This window comes from Gallus gallus, chromosome 1 (genome assembly GCF_016699485.2).
Source record: "Gallus gallus isolate bGalGal1 chromosome 1, bGalGal1.mat.broiler.GRCg7b, whole genome shotgun sequence".
In the NCBI taxonomy this organism is placed as follows: domain Eukaryota; kingdom Metazoa; phylum Chordata; class Aves; order Galliformes; family Phasianidae; genus Gallus; species Gallus gallus.
In genome coordinates, this window is record NC_052532.1 from 58,268,850 (window position 1) to 58,292,216 (window position 23,367).

Genomic DNA, 23,367 nt, shown 5'->3' on the forward strand with positions numbered 1-23,367 from the left:
ACTGGGTTTGCACAAATCTGTGCAACTCGTGGTGTGCAACCAGAAGTACTGACATTATAAAGCTGCTTTTTACCATCTTTCCACTTTGAACTTTCAGCCGTGTCAAGTAGTAACAGATCCCAGTGACTGAAAAGAGACCCAAAACATGTCATACTCATCTTCCAGTAGGGCAAGAAGATCAAAGCAGTAGACTGCTCATCCTTGCTGCAGTCCTTGGAATGACTGTGCAACATGTTATCTTAGAAGACTTTTCCAGGTCCATGAAAGTGATTAGGAACAGCCAGCACAGATTAACAAGAGAAAAACATGCCTGATAACCCAATTGCTTTCTGTGATTTGCTTTCTCTATTTTGGGTTTGTTTTACTGCAGTGGAAATGGGGCAAGGGGAGGGAGGGAAGGCAATAAAATTCCATTATATATAATTAAGTACTGGGACAGGGATTCTGAACAACACTGTTAGGAGTTTCAAGGCCTGACTAGACCCATTTTTGAGCAGCGTAATTTTAATTCCATTGGAAGCTTGCTTGAAGCAAGAGATTAGATTGAGACCTATTGAAGACCATTTCAACCTAAATAGTTATGACACTCTGAATCAGTGGTTGTTATTTACCTTTTCTTTTTGGGGGGGAGGTTGTGGCTATATCTTGGGACTGGTACTATATAATATGTTAATCAGTTGTTGAAATAGCAGAATGAAATACACATTTATCAGATTAGCAGATGTCATTACGCTGAGGGGAGGATTGGTTTATAACATGGAAAGTAGAACTGCTGCTTAGTGGGACTTCAGAAATATGTTGACAGAACCTCAAATTGTGGCAAAGACAAATGCAGTGTTTTGTTGGGGGTGAGATAACTTTCAGCTGCTTATACAAGCTGGGGGCTAATTCTCTAGAAAACTGCTTCCCAGAGATAACAGGGTGGACACAAATAGCACTGATTTTGTGGTGTGTGCAGCTGGCCTTCAACAACTAAAGGTCACAAGAAGTCCAGTGGTTTGAGAGAAGAGTCCAGCAAGTTTGAGAGAAGTGACTATTTCTTTGTCAGCACCTCTAAGCCCACACCAGGAGTGGTGTGTACAGCTTGGTGTTCTTTACTATAAGAGATGTAAACTGGCGTGAGGTCAGAGGAGGGCCATGTGTTGATGTTGAAAGGAGGATCAGATCATATGATACATACGGACGATGTTTCTTCAATTTGAAGAAGAAACATTAGAAAGGAGATTAATAGCAGATTTCTGGTATTAAACACAGGGCTGTAGAGAAAATGGAACTGGATTTCCTCAGATGCTCAGCTGCAAGACAAGTTACAGAGATCACAAGCTTCAACAGAGGAAACTGAATGGACACAAGTGTAAAAATAACCACTGCCATAGTAAAGTAAAAGGTGTTGTACAGAGAACACTGAGTTTTTTTTCAGAACTGAAATGGACAAGGCCTTGATTGAACTTCAAGGGTAGCTCTGCTTTGGGCAGGAGGATGTTCTAGATCTCTTGAGATTCCTTCTGACCTTGCTTTTTCTATGATTGCTCTGTTTTCTTACTTCTAACAATCTATTTGATCTCATTCAAAACACTGGACAAAGCCAAGGTTTCAAATTAAGCTTATTTCACAACAAGCTCTTGTACAGAGGTTAGTGGAAGAATTAATAGTAAGTAATTTTGATGGTACTCACTCAAGAAATTAGTTGGAACAGGTCTCTTTATGGATTTCATTGCTCCAGTACAGGAAATGAATGTGGTAGTTGCTTTCAAAAGTCTTTATGATAAGCGGTACTATTAGTTACTTAAAAAGTAGAGAGAACTTTATGAAATATTTTGAATCAAGCTTCAAGTTTTTGTTCTCCTTTTTCATTGAATGTTGATAGCCAGTTTTCAGCTAAAGCTGTTACTTAAAGTCCTTCTAAATGAATCGTCTACTATTATTTGTGTATGTGAGTTTTCTAAGTAGAACATGAGATGACTGCGTTGTAAACATCTTACATCCTTTCTTGTTTAGTAATTGGAGATTCAGAGAGAGGCTTTTCTTTACCTGTAATCAAATGTTAATAGAGAGGATTAAAGCAGATACCTGCTAACTGCTGATTCTCATGTTTCATGCATTGAACTGGTTTTTAATGTTACTAAGTAGATGGTGACCTAGGTCTTTGATCAGCAAAGAACATTAGTTTATGCTAGACTTAGCCTCAATTCTGACCAAGTGAACTGAATGCATTCTAGAAAGTCATTGAAATAGGTGATCGTTTCTGTTTGCAAGGACAGATTCCTTTCCCAGCTTTGTACTAGCATTTGCACAATTGTTAGTGAATTTGCAACTCTCCCTAGAAAGTTGATTTCTCCAGTGCATATCTACTTTTTCTGGATAATACTATATACACAGAATGTTTGCTACGCAAAATGTGGTCTGTCATTTTTGACCCGTCTTTCAAAACTGAGAACCCATCTGCCCATATAACTCAACATCTCTACCTGATAGCTGCACAGAGTTGCTTCAAGTGGAAGAATGAGAAAATCCAATTTTGAGTGCACATTCATTGAAGACAAAAATCAACACCCACAGTCTTACATTTAAAGAAGAATTGCATCTTGTTTAGATAATCTTTGACAACCTCATCTAGGATATTTGATGTGTTCTGCAACACTGTCTAGCCAAGTAAAAAGCTTGTTGCAACTGTCTTTGACACCAATATACTACCAATTTGTATCATATATATATAATATATATATTATTAGAATGTATCTTGGTTCTGTTGATTTCAGCTAAAATATTTTAGTGCTATAGTTTGGGTTTGAATGCTGCTGATATACTTCCTCAATGCTTATTGTTCAAATCTATATGGTCTCATTTTGGGACACCTTTGCAGTATCTGCTAGGTACTCACCTCTGTAAACAGGCTTTAATCATCTGTAAGGGCAACTTGGGAAACTTGCTGCTTCGATGACATTTAAGTTCATTGTCCAGCAGGATTTTTCCATGTAACTAGCATAGGAGAGAGCAGAGGATCTGTTGTATATTATTTCAAAAGAAAAATATCCTTTAGTGTAAGTCATTATCAGCTTAAAAAAGATGAGCTTTGAACTGTTGTAGTTTTAAAACATAATGACTCTGTAGTACAAAGAATTCTCTTGAACGTGAACTAGTTGCTTTACTTTGTATTGTCTCCAGCGTTAGAGCGTGTTTGTCCTTCTCCCTTATCCGCTTATTTACCATGTCTTTGTGTGTGACAGATGTTACAGGTGTTTTAGGAGTATCTGCAAACATCCTATGCTATTCAAATGCCAGTTGTTTTAAAATTGGCAGGAAGTGGTGAGACGCAAATAAAAATAAAGTTTAATTTACTGGTGAAGGAAGCACCACACTTAGCTTATGTGCTTTTAAGACCGATGTGACTATTTGTATGCTGTTAGTGTCCTGTGATCTGAATTATTTTTTTTTATTTATTGGAACACAATTGTTAACATTCCGTTGCCAGTATTTTGTCCTGCAGTTTAGCAAAGTAAGGGAGGAGTTGTGTCACAAGACTAGTGGAGCTGATAACACTACTGAGCAAGTAATTTGTCACAGAGTTGGACCTGGTCTTACTGGGATTTCACATAGTACTGTACAGTGTTGAGTTTCCATAGCTGAAGCTCTAGTGGACTGTTTAGAGGTACAACACATTGCTGTTCTGAAGAACATACATAATAGTACAACTGACTTTTTTTTTCTGATGTCCAGCATTCTTTAGAATCTGTTGATTGGTAAAAACCTACAGGTTTTTTCATCTTACTGCTTTGAAGCTGGAGCATTCAGTAGTGTAAGAACAAAGTCCTGATTTCTGAGACCAGAAAATGTATAGTATTCCAGTTAAACACTGGAAGTTAAACATTTGCTTTGACTTTTAGGGGAGTTTATTATGGAAAGAGTCAGATAGCTATTTGAAAAGGAGGAGGGCATTGCTTAGCCTCCAGTATAAACTGTGACAATATAGAGCATCAAATACAGAATAAAATTTCTTTTGGACAGCCTGCCCTTACGCTCTCAGAAGAGAGTTCCTATCTGGAAGATGCAGTTCACTCTGTTCTTTGAACTTTAAGATTGTTTTTTGATTGTTTTTCTGTGGAGACAGAAGACTTGAGGTGAGGTGCTATATTTGGCTGCAACCTTAAATACTAAGCTCACTTGCACAGATGAACAAGAAGTTACTTACCACGTAGCCTGCCAGTATTTGGTATTTAGTAACTCCTTGTCACTGAAGTGCAGCAAATCAGTTTTATCCTTAGTTGCACAACCCAAGGTGAAGAAACAAAGCTGATTAGGCACTCAGTAAATTAAATTTCACTTAGGCGGCCTTAAGAGATGTCTCAATCCACAAGTATGAGTGGCATTAGAATGTAACTTCCTTCATCCTGAGTTGGTTGGCTGTCTTCAGACCTCTTTAATATTACAGAATTGGCAGATGCAATACTACTTATAAAATAGAATGGAAAGTTTCTTAATTGGTGTAGTGGAAATGCCAAGTCATGGCCTGAAGCAGTGACTGAGCACTTGGTGGAAGGCAGGGCCAACCCAGGGGAGCTCAGGTGCATGTAATGTGTCTCAGTGACCGGAAAGGGTGGAGCCAGGATCCACCCCTTCCCAGACCTCATTTAAGGGTTGGCAGTGGAGGCAAGGGTATCTTGCTGGAGGTCTCTGCCTACCTGAGGCCTTTTCCTTCATTTCTGTCTACAGCTGTTGCATTTGGGCTCGTTCTTATTTGCTGTAGCCAAAGACTTTGCCACCCCACTATTATCATGGTACTTTCTATCCCATTACAGCATTACAATTGGGTTTTGGATTATGGATAGTCTGTACTCACTTGCTAGTAGTTATGATGCTGACTTAGTTCTATGCATGTGACTTCTGTGTGCAGAACCTCAGTGGGTAAAAAGCAGGGGAAGTAACTTAAAGTATCCAGATAATTAAGATCCCAGTTAGGGATAGGAGAAGCAAAGCAAATGAACATTAGCATTTCTTCTGTACTGTGATTTTTTTTGTCAAGTTGCATAGTGCATTTGGGCAGTCACTAACCTGAGATGCAGTGTGGAAGAAGAAGCTAAAGCTGTCACAATCTTAAATGTGCAAATGAAGAAGGGAAGGAAATCAAGCAACTTAATTTTTATTTTTGCTAGGTGATGCCTTAAATTTTTGGATGGAACACTCTTCAGCATATTAAAAGTTGTTGGATTTCTGTTACTTTTCAAGCTCTTTTTGGTGTAATAACTCTTAATTTTGCTTATGAATTATTGTTTACATTGAAGGGTGAAGATGTCAACCGGACACTTGAAGGTGGGAGGAAGCCTCTTCACTATGCAGCAGACTGTGGGCAGCTTGAGATACTGGAATTTCTGCTATTGAAAGGAGCTGATATTAATGTATGTACATCAAAATTTATAATCATCTATGGGGTTTTTTTCCTCATGTAAGAGAGAAGTTCTTAATTAATTACTGGAGGAGTTAGATTAAATCAAGCAATTTGATGCATTTAAGAATGCTTGAGAGGTGGTCTCCTGAAGTTTGGAAGCTTAAAATTGTATTTAATAAATGTTCTAATACTTTTGGACACATAGGAAGAACTGTATCTATAAAAATTAATTTTAATTTGACAGTTATTAGAAAGATAGAAATGGCAATTGCATCTAAATGAAGATGGTATTAAATACTTAATGAATTTGTCTTCTGGAGTCCCTTCCAACATTGTACTACATCCTTGACCAGGACAGGACCAAGTCTGTTTAAATTGGTGTACTTCTCTCTTCATATTTTATTGATCTATTTAAGACATTCTTACTTGGGGAAACTGTTCTGTGGCTTCACCTGCACAGCTCTGTGTCATTAAAAGATTTGCCTGAGCTGTATGGCTCTTCAAAACAACATAGTCCTCCATTATGTGAAATTTCTAAATACTTTAACCATACATTCCAAATCCTATGCTTTAGAACACCTATATGAAAATTAATGCACAAGACATCTACAGAATGTCTCAAACTTTTTTGGTTGCCTGCAAAGATAAGAATTTCCTTAGGAGCATAAAGTGGAGGTAAAATAAGGACATTTCATTTGCTCCTTTTCTTATCCTTTCCAGGACCATAGTTTAGAGAGAAGAAAGCCCAGAGAATATTTTAGGCCAAAGCAGTTTCTGAAACTAGATTGTCTGTGAAATGAGAAAATTAAGGGTACTGTTTCAAATGAGAAATTTTGTTGGTTTAAGAACATTGCAACTTCTGTCATTTGCAAAAAAAAACCAACCAAACAAAAAAAAAAAACCAACCCCAAAACCCAACCAAATATGAATATGAACTTCTGGATACTAAGCAGACTTATGGAGGGAATATCTTACTATTCTCTAACTGCTTTTATGCCATGACTTTGCCATGACTTTTATTTTTAAAAAAAGAAGTAGAACTTTCTGAAGGAATGCATTTCTGGAAAATATTTTTTAAAAATCTTTAACTCCATTTTACTGTCGGCAAGACAAAACTAAAAAATTAAGCTAAACCTTTTAACGCTGCGTGAAATAGTTCTTCAAATAACTGTGTCTCAATTTACAGGCTCCAGACAAACACAATATTACACCACTCCTATCAGCAGTCTATGAGGGCCATGTTTCCTGTGTGAAATTGCTTCTGTCAAAGGTGAGATACAAATGATTAGAAAAAGTTACCCATTAGCAGAGTATATTACTATGATTTTTTTTCCAGTAAGATTGTACTGCTTCAGATAGGTTCAGAGCATCAAACAAATGCTGTTTATGTTACTGAAAGAGGGAAGGTACTCTTGTAATGGAGAAGTTAGTTCTGTGACTCTTGCAGTGGAGAAAAAGAGGTAGCAACCGCTAAAAATACTGTGAGCTCTAGCTGAGAAGTTAACAGCAAATCAGGCAAGAATACAAGTGTATTTGTTTAGCAGACAAAGGAGTGGGATTTAGCCCTGGCAGCTGCTTAGGTGTCTCATAGGATGGAGTCTCCAATGAAGTTGTGCAGAGGAGTTTTTTCCCTCTGTTTCTGCCAGGTGGATGAAAACCCATCTGGGTTGGAAAAGTAAAAGTAGGTAGGAAAGCAGCAATTTTTTTCTGCTCTAGAACTTGTAAATTTCATCCAGAACAGAGTAGTCTTAATCTGTTTCTGGTCTCCTTTTGATTCATGTTACAAAGGTGATCTATTTTACAAAGCAGTAGTTAATTCAGGAGGTGTTTTGTCTCCGTTCATAAATTCTCCTTCTTGTTATGTATCACTTCGTTTGAAAACAGGAGGTTAAAATTGTGTTTTCAGTATGTGAACATACCTGAATTAATCAACCAAAGGATTATAGATTTCTTGCTATGCATAACGTCATCTTCCGTGGTAAAATGGTTCTTCTTAACTGCCTTGATGCTATATGTGGACCATCTTTCTTTGCATCTCTATCCCTGTCTAATGTTAATTTATCTTTCTGTAAAGAAATGCTGTGACTTTTAATTTAGGATTCAAATCTGTTTTGAGGACTGATCTGTGAATTCAGATCAAAGAAACTTAACGTATGTACAGAAAAAAGGTTTTTATAACTATAGTATAATTCGAACATTTTTCAGTATTTGTCTTCATGGCATTCATGAAACTGTGTTTAATTTGTTGGACAAGGTATATCATCTAACCATTTAAGAGAACAGACTTAGTTTCCCTTCTGAGCTTCTGCTCCTTCACTGTTCAGAGCTGAGGCATATAAGTACAGACTCTTGTCCTCATGTCTCCTTATCTGATTCAACAGAGTTTTTGGTACAAGCTCAGTTCTGGAAACTTAGTTTGTTCATAAACAGACTAGTAAATTTTCATATCGTTTTGTTACCTTGTTCCATGATGTTAGTCTTATTGCTAGCTTAGAAGGCTTCATATTCTCTTCTGTACTGAAGGCTCCCTTCAAAAGTAGTCCTTTGCAACAAAGTCCCCCCGTGATCCATAACGAAAAGGATCTTAATATCTTAAAGGAAAGTGCACATTCTGTGTAAGTACTTTGTTTTTTCAAACCAGAAGGAGTGCAATTCAAAGCTACTAAATATTCTCTGCCTCAGATTCCAGTTGTCAAATGTTTAATTTTCTACTTATTTCTTAGACATAATTTCCATCTTACAGCTTGTTGTAATTTTACAAATGTTTGGTACAATTACTCCAAGCAGTGAACTGCTAATGAATTGAATCACTAGAAGTTGCTTTTCTGCTCAGAGTGCTACTGAAATGTACTGAATGCTATTCAAGGGGAATGTATTATGAAGGTGCAGTTTTTCAACTCATAAAACTTAAATTATTTATATGGCGTTAGCAGATACAGTGTATTACTGACCTCTGTTTTTTCAATGTTAATCAAGTTACTAGCTAATGTTCCCATGTGGCTGCTTCTTCTTGTTGATTAATAGTTACTATGACTGTAATGCTTAGAGTGTCAGTGAGTTTATTTCAGGATTTCTACGTTATTTTAGTGTATGGTTTTGTACAAAATTGAATTTGCATCGGTGGTAATCTGGCTCTGCTTGATTGTATCTTGTACTGAAATGGGAAATACAGGCCTTGAGGGTAAGTTTCGGGTTAATTTAAAGAAAAAGTGTGATATAAATATTGTGCATCAGTGCCAATAATATAAAGAAACTCCTTTATCACATGTATTTCTTACCATTTCTGTTTTGAAGTGCTTTGCATTCTGAGTAAGTTACTCTGAACCCCGGTATCCACAAGGTAGTCCCATGTTACAGCTAAGTCAGTGCCAGGAGAAGAGGGGATTCTGTTCAGTCATTTAATGCTATTCCCTTCATGTTTTATCTGCTTCCTTGCAACAGCCCTGGCATTGGTATCTGTCACTTGTCCCTACTGCAAGGTAATTTTCTGTAGCCAGAGTCCTGCCTGAAGAGACCTGAAGAAGTCTTCAAATTTAAGTTGTATTATAAATTTAGTTCCTTGCATTAGTTACTGGAATTGGAGAAACACTGCCAACTCAAGACAGAACAGAACTAATTTCAGTTTCACTTCTGTTGTTACCTTGGGAAATTTTTCAATGCTCTTGCACTGTGACATACCTGTTCCAGAGAGCTGTCTCCTAGGTTTACCAGTAGTATTTGTAGGTATACAATTAGAACTCAGTTTGTCTGTTCTACAGCTCACCTAGTGTCTGTGTTGCTGTCTTGTAAAGGGCAGGTGCTTGTTGCTATGTACTAAATGCTTGCTTTGTTGCCTCTGTTGTGGCAATGTTTTTTTTTTTGTAGAGGATGGATGAGTTTCAGATGAAACTTGAAAATAAGAAAAAAGGAACAGATGTGGGAATGAAGCTGTAATCTCTCTAGCTGGCTCCTTAGCATGTTTTATGCCCACGTTTGCCTTTTACCATCACTTTCAAAGGCACAAGTGATTTTATTTTCTCCCTTGCTACACTTCATGATTATTCCTGAATATCTACTGGGAAAATATTTTCACTAAATACTGAAAATCCTTATGAAGAAATAGACTGGGCATTAACAATCCAAATACACAGTAATTTTGTTTTAATAACAGGGTTTTGACCTTTGTATAGAAAATAAGTCAGCTATAATTATAGGCGGAATGGGACTTTAAGGAGGTGAGAAATGAAGTGAAATAGGTTATTGAAAAAGAAGGTATTGCAGCATGCTCAATGAGAAGGAATTTCACCAGTAGAGATAATGAAGTCCAGAATATTATGCTTGCTAGAGTAGTGGTATGCCATGCTGCTACCTCTCCTCTAATGCATTTTCAGGGAAATGGAACTGGTTACTTTTAGATAAACTTAAATTTCCTAGACCTTACTTCCTTCCTCTTCCTTCCTTCCTTCCTTATGAATGCACTGAATTATGTTTTTTGTCAACCACAACTTCAAATTATGACTAGCTAACATTTTCCAAACTACCTGGAGGTCCCATAGCATTTGGCTACATGCTAAAATTTGAACACTGTGAAAACTGCAATGTAGAGCTCCTTCCTTAATCTTGTGTGTGTGATAATACCTTGTGATAGTTTCACACTAGGAGGTAGCCAAGCTCTGCTGTGCTACTTCACTCCGCTTCCTCAGAAGGTCAGGGGGAGAAAATAAGATGGGGGGAAAAAAGTCATTGGTTCGTATTAGGAGTGGGAGATTTCTCACAAATTATTGTCATGGGCAAAACAGACTTGGCAAGAGGAAGATGAATGTTTTTTATTGTGTACTGGTAACGGACAAGAGCAGTGAGAACAAAAAGAAAACTAAAGACACCTTTACCCACCATCAACCCTTTTCTACCCTCTTCCTCACAAGGGCACAGGGGAACAGACAATGAAGGATATGGTCAGTCCATAACACTTCGTCTCTACAGCTCTTTCATGAACACTCTCCGCCCCTGCTCCACATGGGGTCCCTCCCACAGGATTCTGTCCTTCTCAAACTGATCCCACGTAGGCTTCCCACAGGCTGCAGCTTTCCAAGCACTGTACCAATGCTGCTCTGTGCTGCAGGGCCTATCCTTCAGGAAGTGCTCCAGCATAGGTCCCCATGGGTGACAGCTCCCCCAGACCTTTTGTTTCACTGTGGGGCTCTTCTCCATGGCCTGCAGTTTAGGTCTGGGATTGCTCTTGTGGGGGCGCTCCATGGGTTGTGGCTCCTTTGGGCCATGTCCCCTGCTAAGCTGTGTAAACCTCCTCCATGGCTGCGTGTGGAAATCTGCTCCTGGAACACCTACCCTACTTCTACACTGACCTTGCTGAGTGGAAGGCTGTTTCTCTCACTCCTCTCTCCCAGCTACTGTCATGCAGCAGTTTCTTCCTTCAATCTGCTCTCCCAGAGGCACACCCAGCATTGCTTGTGGCTCAACTCTGGCAGCAGTGGGTCTCTTTTGGAGCCATCTGGAGCTGACATAGATCTAACATGGGTCAGCTGTTAGGCACTGTGCGCACTGTACTCCTGTGGCTCTTCCCCACTAACAGGACCTTGCAGTGTAAACCCTATAGATACGGTGACTTCAGAAATTGTAGGATTATTGAAGAACAAAAATTCAAATTTCTGTCTTTGGAAGGATAATAACAGCTGTGTAAATCAAAGGATTTAGCTCAAAATTACTTGGATTCTCTGCAAGCATTTAAATAGTGGTGTTCTGTGAAAGGCAGGTTAACCCTGTAACATTTGATTTGACCGTGGAAGATAAAAACATTCATCAAAAGCAGTGAAGTGCTATGAAGAAGTATCATTCAATGGAATTTCCTACTAGGTTGTATAGGAAGTATTTGAAATATTATTTAATATTAATAAGTGGTTGCGAGTGAGTATTCCAACAAATTGAAACAATAATTATTACAGCTGTTTGTTTTTCTTCAAGTTTTGACTTACTATGATGGTTGCATGTATTTAACTCCCCTTGTTTTATTTGTATAGTATTTTCTTCTGTTCATGAAACACTGTGAAAACAAATTATGGTTTTATGATGAAGTTGCATTGAACTGTGGCTTCACATATTGCCATAGATGATGGTGGTACTCAAGTTCAGACATTTGTTTTTGTGTATGAAATCAGATATAACCAAGATATGGTTATTTTGTGTAAGCAATTAGACTTGCATTGTTTAAAACAAAATGCCGGTCTCAGTTTGCTGAAGATGTATTACAATATATTAGAATAAAACAGCGTGAATGTAGTTAGCTTTAGTCTAAAAAGCACTTTCAATTTAAAGTTCAAAGATAGGGCTTGGTGTCTTACTACTACCTTAACAGTAATTATTTTTATCATTTTTACAATATTTCTTCTGGGACTGAGACATTTGAAAATATCTGGTCATTTTAAACAATGAAGTGGTGTGCAGCATACAGTGCTTTTAAAGAAGGGCAGAACTGTCATAACTCATGTTTGGTTCTTTCAGTTCTGTCTTCTCACTATTATTAACATTAACTAACATACTGTTTGAACATATTCTACTCTTAGGGAGGAAATGAATTCTCAGTAGCTTTTGACAAATATGGAAATGAATTGCCTGGAATACCTGGTGTGTATTTAGCTCACATTGTAAGGGAAAGGTGAAAGCCTTCTACAAAACAAAATAACAATTAAAGTAATGAGTACTATTAGCTACGGAAGCAGCTTCAGTGACTTCAGTTTGCTTTTAGTTTTTGCAGGAGTAGCAGAGATACTTAAGTTTTTCTGGATTACAAATAAAATTCAAATTGTTCCATGTTCTTCATGCACATTTTTGCACTGGAGTTTCTCATGTAAAAAGACATTTTTTCCTGAGTGTATTGCAGGAGAAGCCAGTATCGTTACAATAGACAATCAGTTTGAATGCTTCTAAAGAAGGTCTCAATTTGTGATGAAGTTCTTATAACAGAATACTTCTAGTGTTTTTGTGGCATATCTAGCAACTTGATCTCTGCTTACTGCTAGAAACATGTTACCTAATTCAGTGGGATTTTTTTTATTTAGCACCTTTTTCCTCTGACAATGGCGGAATGGATTCCTTTTGAGAAAAACTGTAGATTTTACTACTTTGGCTCATTTATTCCTCTGTTGTATTAGGGATTTAGAGGCTCACATCTATATGGAAGTTTCCAAGTCTACTCACTTTAGAATGTTTCAGAAATTTATTGTCCACAAATTTATCCACATTTTTTTTTCAACCAGCTGCCATTTGCCTCCATAACTTCATCTGGAACCTGATTCTGGAAGTTCACTTCTTGCTGTGTAAAGCAGTCTTCTACTGGCTTGCTTCATCAGAGTATTTCCAGTTCCAGTGGGTTTAGTAACAGCTCTGTGTTGACTATCTGCCTTTTTTTTCCTGAACTGCAGATATACCCTAGTAACTACTGTGCTCTCTGCAGCATGTTTTAATACTTGGTATTATAAGAGTGCAAACATTCTTGTTTATTGTTATTATCCTCCCAAACAGTTTTTAGTGGGTGTATGTATAGACACAGGAAAAGAACATAAAAAGGTATTAATCTCTTACATTGCTTTTACTTCAGGGAAGTAGAGAATACTGTGGAATCTTTTACTTTTATGAACTTTTAATTAAATTTGCTTCCTGGTAGTGCTGTGCTTCTGAAAATGGAAGTTCTCATGACTTGAACTTTATTATTTCTTTCTTCTACTGAATGCAGGCAGGAATCTTTCTGCTTAGCTTTGGAGCCATTCTCTTAATTTATGAACACTAACTTTATTAAACAGTGGCCTCCCTAAGTAGTTGTAGCCCTCCTATCCAACATTCAGTAAAGATGTTTTAAAAACTCAAGCTTTGTGTTTCTGTAACTTCTCTGAAGTACAAATACATGAGGACTGCTCTGAAACTAATGCCTCCTGTTTTATTATGTTGGCCCGCAACATCAGAGGTGAATGTTGGTGGTATGGCAGTAGAGGTTGCACCTTCCCACCATTATGCTTTGTTGCCATGTGACAGATGGCAGCAGAGGGGCAGTCTGTCAGAGTGATGTCTGACAAGGAAGTGTATGTGAAGCAAAGGTGTGTCACTGAGTTCTTCCACATGGAGGAAAAAAAAAGAAAAATTGCACCATTTGCATTTGTTAGTGCTTGCTGAACCAAACAGAGGATGTGAGCACAGTGAGGCAGTGAGTGGTGTGTTTCAGCAGTGGCAGCAGCAGATAACCTGCACTAGTGCAAACTTGTACAAGCACAGCTTGCAGGCTCTTTGTCGCTGGTTCTTTATCACTGGTTAATGCATAGCTAGTGGTGGTGGCTATACTGTAAAAGAGTATTTTGTAGCTTAGAATTTGGTCTATCAAATAGTGATATTGTGTTCTTTGTAGCTATTGTAGTTTCCATGGAAATAAATAGGAGGCGTTACTTTCAGAGCAACCTACATATCTGAGAGGAAAACAGTCTTATATCTTCACTAAAAGCTCTTTTAAGTTGTCTTTTAAATCCTTAATATTGTATGCTGATGGATAGTTCTGTAAGTTGTGAGTTTTTTAACCTATAATTGAAGGTGAAGGACGGGTCACTTACTGCATAGTTTGCATAAGGTGCCATCTAGAGGGATCTGGAATGCCTTGAAGTGAACCTAATGAGGTTCAACGAGGCTAAGTGTTGAATGTGTGTCGGCATAATTTCAGATATGTCTTCAGACTGGGGGAAAAGCTTGTTGAAAGCAGTCCTGTGCAGAAGTATTTCGCAGTCCTGGTGGATGAGAAGCTGGATGTGAACCAGCTGTGTGTGCTTGCAACCTGAAAGACCAACTTTATCTTGGGCTGAATCAAAAGAAGAAAGGACAGCAGGGAGTGAGAGGTGATTATCTCCCTCTACTCTGCCCTTGTGAGGAGTACTGCATCCAGGCCTGGGGCCTCCAAGAGGGATGTGAAGCTGTTGAGCAGGTCCCGAGAATGGCCGTGAAGATGATCAGAGTGCTGGAGCACCTCTCTTGTGAGGGAAGTTTGAGGGAGTTGGGCTTGTTTAGCTTGGACAAGATAAGACCCTGGGAAGATCTCATTGCAGCCTTCCAGTACTTGAAGGGAGCTTTTAATCAAGAGGGGGACTGTTAACCCAGTACAGTGGTGATAAGGGGGAATAGCCTTAAATTAAAAGAGAGGAGATTCATCATAGATGTTAAGTGGAAATATTTTGCTCAGAGGATGGTGAGGTGCTGGCACAGACTGCCCAGAACAACTGTGAATGCGCCATCCATAGAGGCGTTCAAGGCCAGGTTGGATAGGGCCTTTGGCAGCCTGATCTGATGGGTAGCAGCGTTGCCCACAGAATGAGAGTTAGCACCAGATGATCTTTAAAGTCCCTTCCAACCCAAGCCATTCTGTGATTAAGTAAAAAAAGCTCTTTAATTTCTAGGTACAGCGTGTTCTCAGAAAACTGTTGGATGTCCTTTTTAATCAGTTTGTCCGTTTTCTTCCATGTAACATACTGGAGGTTAGATTTGTACTTACTCCATGAACAGCTAGTATATGAAACTGAGGACAGAACTCTGCAACACACATTCTTGTCAAAGTGCATCTGTATGCAGTGTTCTTCCTGTCACTTGACTAAACTACTGCAAGAATGCATATCTTTCATGAGGAAATATTTGGAATGTTATTTTCAGGAAACATCTCATTCTAGGTCTCTTGTAGTTCTTTATTCTCTAGTAACTTTAGCCATTGATTTAACTACTCTTTTAAAATTTAGTTTGGGTTTTCATTTTTATGTATATGACTAAACAGTGCTTAAAACAAAGATGACTCCTTTTGTTCGTTGTTTTTTTTTTTGTTCACCTTCCATATTTTTGGTACTGTCTGCTTCTGTGCTTACTGTTTTCCTACTGCCCACTTGGCATGTTTGTTATCCTCTATGAAGTATTGACAGATCTATAAGTAAACTGTTGCATCCTTCTATGTTTTCTTGTTTTTAAAATAGGCATACAATACTTTAAAAGCTTGCTCAGTTTTGGATTTTGAGTGATATCTTCTCCAAGTAGCAGTAAGACTTTATTTTCCTTCCACAGTAGAAGTGTGATGCTAGATGAATGTACTCTTTTATGATGTAGAAAGAAAATGTTACTATTTAAGTAAGCTCTTCTAGAACTTACTGTTTAATTTGGCATGTGAAAAAGCTTACTGTGCCACAGATTTCGTGGAAGTTCAAGACTAAATTTTTGCATTCGTGTAAGTAACGGCTTGAAACAAACAAAAGTCCTCTGGTTTTGTCCTAGATTAATTGATAACTTCTTGATCTTGTAGCTTGCTGTTTGATGAAGGTTACTTGACTTTTTTCCAGTTATCAGGTTTGAATGTTAGCTGTGTGCTATGTAGTTAAATATGGCCCATTTAATTTCTACGTGAAAACAGGACTAAACTGTAACGTAATCGATATATTCAAGTAAGTGGTGTGATGCACTTGATACTAATACAGCCTACCTGTATGAATTCACAGTCCTTCTCACTGTCTTTACAGGGTGCTGATAAGACTGTGAAAGGACCAGATGGACTAACTGCCTTTGAAGCCACTGACAACCAGGCAATCAAAACTCTTCTTCAGTGACGGATGGACTGTTATCTTATATGTCTCTCCTGTGGCCTCACACTGCTGCCTGTCTGTCACTCTTTGCATCTTCCAGCTTCTTCAGCTAAATACTTCGGGGGGAGGGAAATTCTTGATGAATCAGACTAGTTAGGGGCCTGTATCAAAGATGGTTGTTTTGGAGAGGGTTGAAAACTATTATGAACAATGTTGCTCTAGGACTTCTTTTCAGTGCACAATCTCTTCCCGTCTCTAGTGAAAACAGAAGGAGAAAGACCATGATTTCGAATTCTTGGCTTGCAATCTGCCTATGTTAGTACTAAGGTTTCCATTGAAAGATTCCCTTAGATGGAAGTACTGTTCTATGTACTTGAAACTAATTGTGAAGAGGACAATAGTCCCATGCTATTAGTGTCTGCCATAATCTGAAGTGTAGTAATGTAGGTGACTGGGTTGCTTTTCTCTCTTTTCTCTGTGGGTAGCTTTCTTCTTCTGACTAAAGCTTGTGTTGCAGTTTTGTGGACTTCTGATACTAGTTATTGGAGCAGGTCTTTTTATTGACTAATTGGATGTCACACTAATGCTTTTCTGACTCTTGAGTAATCCAGGAAAGATGACTTAAGGTATGGTGTTATTACACTCCAGAATATCTGCTAATGTACTTCTGGAGGTGTGAATTTGAGGTTTTTCTTCCCTTTGTGTATTCTACTCCAGGGTAGAGACTTAAAATAACTGTTGGAGAGAGTTAAAAATATCATTGTGCTTACCTTTTAAAAGGACTGTATGATGGAATTTCCTTACCATGTCAGCATAAAATCTACAGATGTTTATGAAAGTATCAAGCTTTTTGGTACACAAAGATAATCAAGTTGTGCGAAATGAACAGTAATTACTTAGACATTCATGTCAGGTGCATACTGTTGCTGAACTTCTCTGGTAACCATTTGAATTACTTGTAAACTCTCTAAGTTGAGATGTTAGAAAGACAAGTCAAAGACTTAACTTGCTATTATTACTGGAGAAGACAAAACTATTAATTGTGGATACCTTTGAATTAGTATTTCATAGTTTGCTGAAGAAATGTTAATACTCATTATTAAAGTATGGGGCTTTTTCTGAAAGTTCCCACTGCAACCACACCACATGAACTATTGTTTTTTAGTTATTTTACCACTAAATATGACAGTACTAGGACAGCTGTGATGGAAGATATTTAAAAATTGTGGTAGAGATTCCTGTCACATCCTACAGTCCTCAGGAATGTCAGATTGTGGCTTTCATCTTGAGAATTTTCTCTAGACTGCTGATTCACCCAAGTCTGAATAACAGATTTTATTAATGAAAAACATATGCCACGAACTTAAACATCTTCCTTTATTTGGAATACAGATTTCAAACTTTCTGATAACATACAGAATACAGAAGACAATGTATATAATATCTCATGCTGAATTCTTAAAAGTAGCAGATATTACTTTGATATCACTGTTGAAATTGAGAGGGTATGTAGAAATAGGCTGGTGACTACCACTCGTAAATATTTAATGGAGACTTAGTTTTACTTGAATCTTGTTGCATATTATTATTATTGAATGTCTCAGATATAAAAAGCCTTGCATTTAGATTGTAAAATGAGAGCAGAAACTGATTTGCATGTACACATCCCATAAGAAAAGCAATGGAGAAAACAATCAACTCTGGCCATAAACTGTACAGTGCAATTACTCTTTGCTTCTTGGTTATGGATGACCGGAAGAGCAGAAGGACTGGAAGTCAGTGATAAAGTAAATTGGTGAGCTGCTGATAAAAGATGAAGTATGTTTGGTGAACAGTGCTTTCAATGACTATTTAAAGAACTCTTTAATCTTATCTCTGATCAGTGCTTAATTGTCATGTCATTGTAATAGTGTGAACACAAAATATAGGTTTAACTTTTTATTCAGCTATGAAAGTAACCACCTTTGGATTAAATTTGCCTCCATGTTACGCTATTCAATACTTAGCTGTTGAAGTACTAGTCTAGAAAACTGCAATCTGTTTTTACGTGGAAAACCTTGATTATTCAAATTCTTTTCTGTTAATTAGTGTCAAGTTGTCTGGTTATAGTGTTTTTGATATTTTTTTTTCCCTGTATTCTTTACTGCCCTTCCCTTCAACTCACTTAAGTGAGTATTATCACAATAAAGAAACACCATCTTTGTACTAGCTCTTGTGGTGATTCACTGAGGTAATTTTGCCTCTCTTTTTCTACAGCTATGTGAACACCTTATTTTTTCTTACTTCATTTGAGGGGAAAAAAATGCAAACAAACTTCAGTGAGACAAATATTAATGAGGCTATAGTATACACCCAAGCTGCCTTTCCCGATAGTTAAAAGATGGCATTTACTGTTTGACTGTAAAGAAGAAATACTTTTCCTTTTGCATTTCATGAAAAGTGATTGATAGTTTTGCCCAGGATGTTAAAAAATAAAAAATGAAAAAAAAATTATTTTATAATTCTCTAGAAGCTGAGCTTGTTCATTCATTCCCTTTTTGTTAGCTACATTGTGGGGGGGAAAAAAATGATAGGTGGCTGCCTGTATCTTTGAAAAGGTCCTAACTAGATGGAAATACCAAATTAAATCATTTTCCTTTTTTTAAACAGCATTTAAATACATTGTCAGACTGGATTCACATATGTTTGGAAGATCACTGTTCTTAAACCTTTTCCTTTGAAATTTGTGCTAAGTTACAACCTAAAATGTATTTTGGATTTTGTGCCCTCTGCTCCTTGTTGTTAAGGGGAGCAAATGGGAAAAATGATGTGGTAGCTGAATAAAACTTTATCTTCAAATATAATACTGAAATATTAGCAGAAGAGGCTGATAAGAGTGGAGTGTCTTAGGTCAAGCAATTGCAGTGTTGCATGCAAAATTTCAAGATGAACTTGTCTTAATTATATTTTGTAAATGGATAAACATCTTTCTACGCAGTGATGGAAGAAAAGTAGTGCTTCGTGCATTTTGATATTTGACTTCCTCTTTTCACCATTGTTACCTGTTTTGACACAATTGGGCTCATTATCATGGTTCATAGACATCAGAATGCAAAATGATACTGTATTTTTAAGTTTGTGTTGCAAGAATGAATGGAATAAACTTGAATTGTGCGATATGAGTATCCAGAGTTTTATTTCCCTTTTTGCTCCTGTGTTTTATTAACCTCTTTGACTACAACTTTAGTTGCCTGGAGGGCATCTAACATTTCACTTGCATTCACAGTGACTGAAATATTCAGATACTTAGAATTCAAATGAGATCTAAATATGGAAAGCTTTTGCTTTATTCCGTAGACTGGCAGTCTACAGTTTTCATTTTTAAATGATGATGCATAATATGGAAGAATTTATCATGGTTAACAGATCTAAGAGACATTCTGTGAGTGGGAGGATGTCACTCCCATTCTGTGTTAGGAAGACTATAAACTACTTTCATTTCTATCAAATAAATTAAACGAGTTGTTTACAGAAAGCATGGCTGAAATCTAAATAAAATTATCTTCAAATGTGTGTTGATTATTCTTGTGCACTTTGAGCTTCCAGTTAGAACTTTGTCACTCATGATTTAAATCCTATTGCTCGAATACTTTGATACTGTTTATTTTAAAATATAGATTTCTGAAGAAAAATGCAGGAAGGTACTGTATTAAAGTGGGGAGATGGCATAAATATGAAAAAAAGTATTTTTAAGGAACTCTGCTAAATTTTGGAAACAGGATCTTAATGCCATATGCACAACTTTTCAGTCAGTATTGCAAAACAGAAAAGGGGTCAGTTCCCGTGTCCATCTTTTGTTTGTTTTTTAATGGAGAGCCTTTCTGTAGAATGAAATGCCAGCTAATGTTCTTGCTAACCAAATTTGTCTGTACATGTAAACATATCCTCATGTTTATCTAATGGGATTGGAACTAGCTAATCCTTGAAGTCCCTTCCCATCCAAGCCATTCTATGTTTCTTTGATTCTGTGAGTTTTCAGCTCCCTTCCTATTGAAACTGACCTGAAAAAGCAATTTTTTTTTTCTAACTGAATCATTTCATTGCTTCTCTGTTTTGAGAAAAGTATATTCTCCTCAAAATAATTTTGTTACAATCTTGGTACAGCTTTCCATTAAATTATACCAGAAACTGGGAGACATAAAGGACCTTCATTATTTGGAAAGCACTTTAGTGCCTTACAAGGCTTCAAAACCAAATAGCACTAGCCCCCCTGCTAAGGTAATGGCCACTCTTCCCAGGAGTCATGCTTCTCTCTCCTTTGTGTTAGCAGTCAAAACAATGTTTCTATTAATTTTAAACTTGAAAAAGTTCCACTTAGCTACTGTAATTTGCTTTTGTGATCTAATGTTAATTCAGAAATCTGGGAAGCCTTTCTTCAAAAAGGGTAAGTCCTGGAGTTTTTTGATTCTTCACTCTTCAAATTGGTTCTGGAAAGCACCTGTGTACACATGTCCCTTCTCTTGTGTCTTAGATATCTGGTTCTCTTGTTATGGGCCTTTTTCCACAAATACCTTCCTTCTGCACACAGCTATAGGAAGCCTGCTGTCAAAATTACCTGAATTCTGATGCAGGCACACGAGTCATTTTAGAGTCCTCTCTTGCACTTGGTGATGTTGCTGTGGAGACCTCCAAAGTAGTCTGTCCATTCCTGACCTAATATGGAATAGGTCAGGTATCTACAGAGTTGTAGAAAGGAGTCCCAATATGAACTTCCTCAATCATTAAGGAAAGAGAATGGCTTATTAGCATCGGAAAGATGATGTTAGTGTTTTAGGTATATTTACTGGAAGGTATTACTACTGACGCGTACACATGCAGGTATTGACTGTTACTAGAAAGATGTTTTAAACTTTCAGGTACTTTATGTCTTATAGGGAATATTTTTATAAATAGCAGGTTTATTTTAGTATGTAGGTTGCACCTAAAATTATGCCTCCTATTTTTTTTTAATGAAAATTACAACAGATACAAAAAGCACAGTAACACTGTTTGACAGAGAAAGTTCTCAGCTACAAAACACTATTGTTCATCATAGACACCACCATTAGCTATGCATTTTGGCCAGCAGTCAACAAGAGCCTGCATGCTGCCCTAGTAAAAATGTGTGGCTGTCAAGAACAGGGCTTGTCTTTCACACTGCTGCTGCCCCTGCTGAAGTGCACCACCCACACCTCACTGTGCTAACACCATTGTTTGGTCTCCATAAACATTCAGCAAGCATTCCTGAATGTCAGTGGGTGCCATTTTCTCCACATGGAGGAATTCACTGACATACCTTTGTTTCATGTGCAATTGGACAGATCAGTACAATGGGAAAGTCATTGCAAAAGAGGTGTGATGAGGAGGGACCGGCACAATAGAAAGGTGCTATAAAAGAAGGAAAGAAGCTTGTTCATCTGTATCAGAAGATTCCAGGTTTGCAGGGCAAAGCCTCACCAAGGAGGGATCTACAGGAAGAGATCCTTCCCCAGTGGCACCCCTTCTGTCATACAGGTAAATTGCCTTCACCTGTGCTCCCAGGGCTGACCCAGTCTTTTCCTCAGGTGATTGATCAGTAGTTCAGGCTGTGACTCAACAGTTCCCATACATTCCATCCCTTCTCAGCATGAACCAATGATTGAGCCATCTGGAGGGGTTATCCTTCCCCATTACAGGGATCCAACACACTGCAATGCTTGTACAATTGCCCATCATGATGCAGGTTGACGCAATGTAAGACAATTGATAATCAGTTTGTGGTTGAAGTTCATGTTCCATCAGACCCACATAGGCCATCACCAGGTATGATGCTTGATCACAAAGCAACACTGGAATGCTTTGATGACATTTCACTCCTTCCAGTGATCTGGAGACTCAGAGGCTCACAGACAGTAATACAGATGTTTCAGTGTTACCAGGAATGGGAGGTCTACCCTCCAAGGCAAAATACAGACTGTATTCCTGTCTTGTGTCAACACTTCGGCTTGCACTGGGACATGCCCCACCTGCCTGTACACACCCTTTGGCCAAATATCCGCGGCTGCATAACTATATCAGGCACCAAAGGGGGTGGGGATTCTTATCTGCCATAGGGACATGATGAGAGTCCCCTTAGCAATGAAGGCTGGAGTGTTGACCACAACATGTCCGTAGGAGGGACTATCAAGTCTCCCACATCCAATAATCTTCCCCAAGGTGCAAGTAGGCCACACCACTTCAGTCCTACTTGCACCTTCCAAGGCCATGTTATTCTATGGGTACCTGATTCTATAATCTCAGGGGCAGGAAGCAGGTTATTTTCATTGCCAATTTGGGCAATGAATCTTAGCCGATTATCAGTGCCAATAATCTGGATCCTAAGCAGGGAGGCCCATGTTTGTAGCATTTTCAGGGCTCTGAGTCTGCTGTCTCTAGGCCTTTCATTCAGATCCCACAGGGTTTCATAGAGTCTCTTTGTTCACCCCTGCAGGGACTGAGAGTCTGTCTTCAGGGCAGCCTTAAGAATACTGTTAACAGTGTTCAATAAGGCCTGAACCTTATATATTACTGCACTGAGTAGTACTTCGGTCTTTCCTGATCAAGCTACCCCCAGGAATTTCATGGACAAGCCCGGACCTTGCACCTTCTGAGGGTTTATAGCCCACCCTTTTTCTTGCAGATAGGTAGTTAATGAATCTGCCGCCTGTCCTACTGCCTCAGTGAGTCAGATGTCAACAAGAGATCATCAATATGATGATACAGACTAACATTATTAGTTTTTTTTCCCAATTTGCCAGGTCACTCACCACTAGGTTATGGCAGTGCGTTGGTGAATGCACGTACCCCTTGGCAGGACCTGAAAGGTCAACTGCCTGCCTCCTCATGTAAATGTGAACTGGTCTTGCAATTCTTCAGCAACTGGAATACTGAAGAATGCATTTGCAAAACTAGGACACAATGGTGGGCTTTTATCTCCCTACTCACTGTGTGCATTAGGGAGGCAACACTGGGTACGGCTACATGAACAGGAACTGTGATCTTATTTAATTCTCTGTAATCTCTCATCATTCTCCATTTGCCATCTGACTTCTGCAGTGGCCATATGGGGGAATTATATGGGCTATGTGCAGGTTTTATGATCCCTACTTTTTCTAATTCCTACACAGTCCTTGCTATTTCATCTTGCCCCCCCGGGAGTCTATACTGCCTCACATAAGTAATCCAGCACAGTTCCAGCAGGCAAATAGACTCATGCTTCACATGGCCTCTCAATACTGCCTGCACCACCCAGACACTAATGCACCTCTGTCAGAGTCTGAATTCTCCTATGCTTGTCTGGAAAGCCATGTAATGTATTCTGGGACTGGAGCAATAGACACCTTATACTCCTGGGGTGGGAGGCAC

At 38.3% G+C, this 23,367-nt stretch overlaps 1 protein-coding gene and 1 long non-coding RNA gene across 3 annotated transcripts in view; one reads left to right on the plus strand and one right to left on the minus strand.

Moving 5' to 3' along the window:
• Positions 1–19,122, plus strand: part of MTPN (myotrophin) — a 37,519-nt gene extending 18,397 nt beyond the window's left edge. For both annotated transcript variants that reach the window (NM_204886.3, XM_046906629.1), the window contains exons 2-4: positions 5,280–5,393; positions 6,570–6,653; positions 15,904–19,122. In NM_204886.3, coding sequence (NP_990217.2) covers positions 5,280–5,393; positions 6,570–6,653; positions 15,904–15,990 — 285 coding nt within the window. In that variant the 3' untranslated portion in view covers positions 15,991–19,122. The remainder of the gene's footprint in view (positions 1–5,279; positions 5,394–6,569; positions 6,654–15,903) is intronic.
• On the minus strand, positions 1,787–9,021 carry LOC121106699. Its single transcript, XR_005839503.1, has 4 exons — positions 8,662–9,021; positions 7,843–7,974; positions 2,882–2,979; positions 1,787–2,031 (listed from the first exon to the last, which is right to left on the minus strand). It is a non-coding gene; the product is annotated as an uncharacterized LOC121106699 (long non-coding RNA).
• Positions 19,123–23,367: the final 4,245 nt, after the last annotated feature.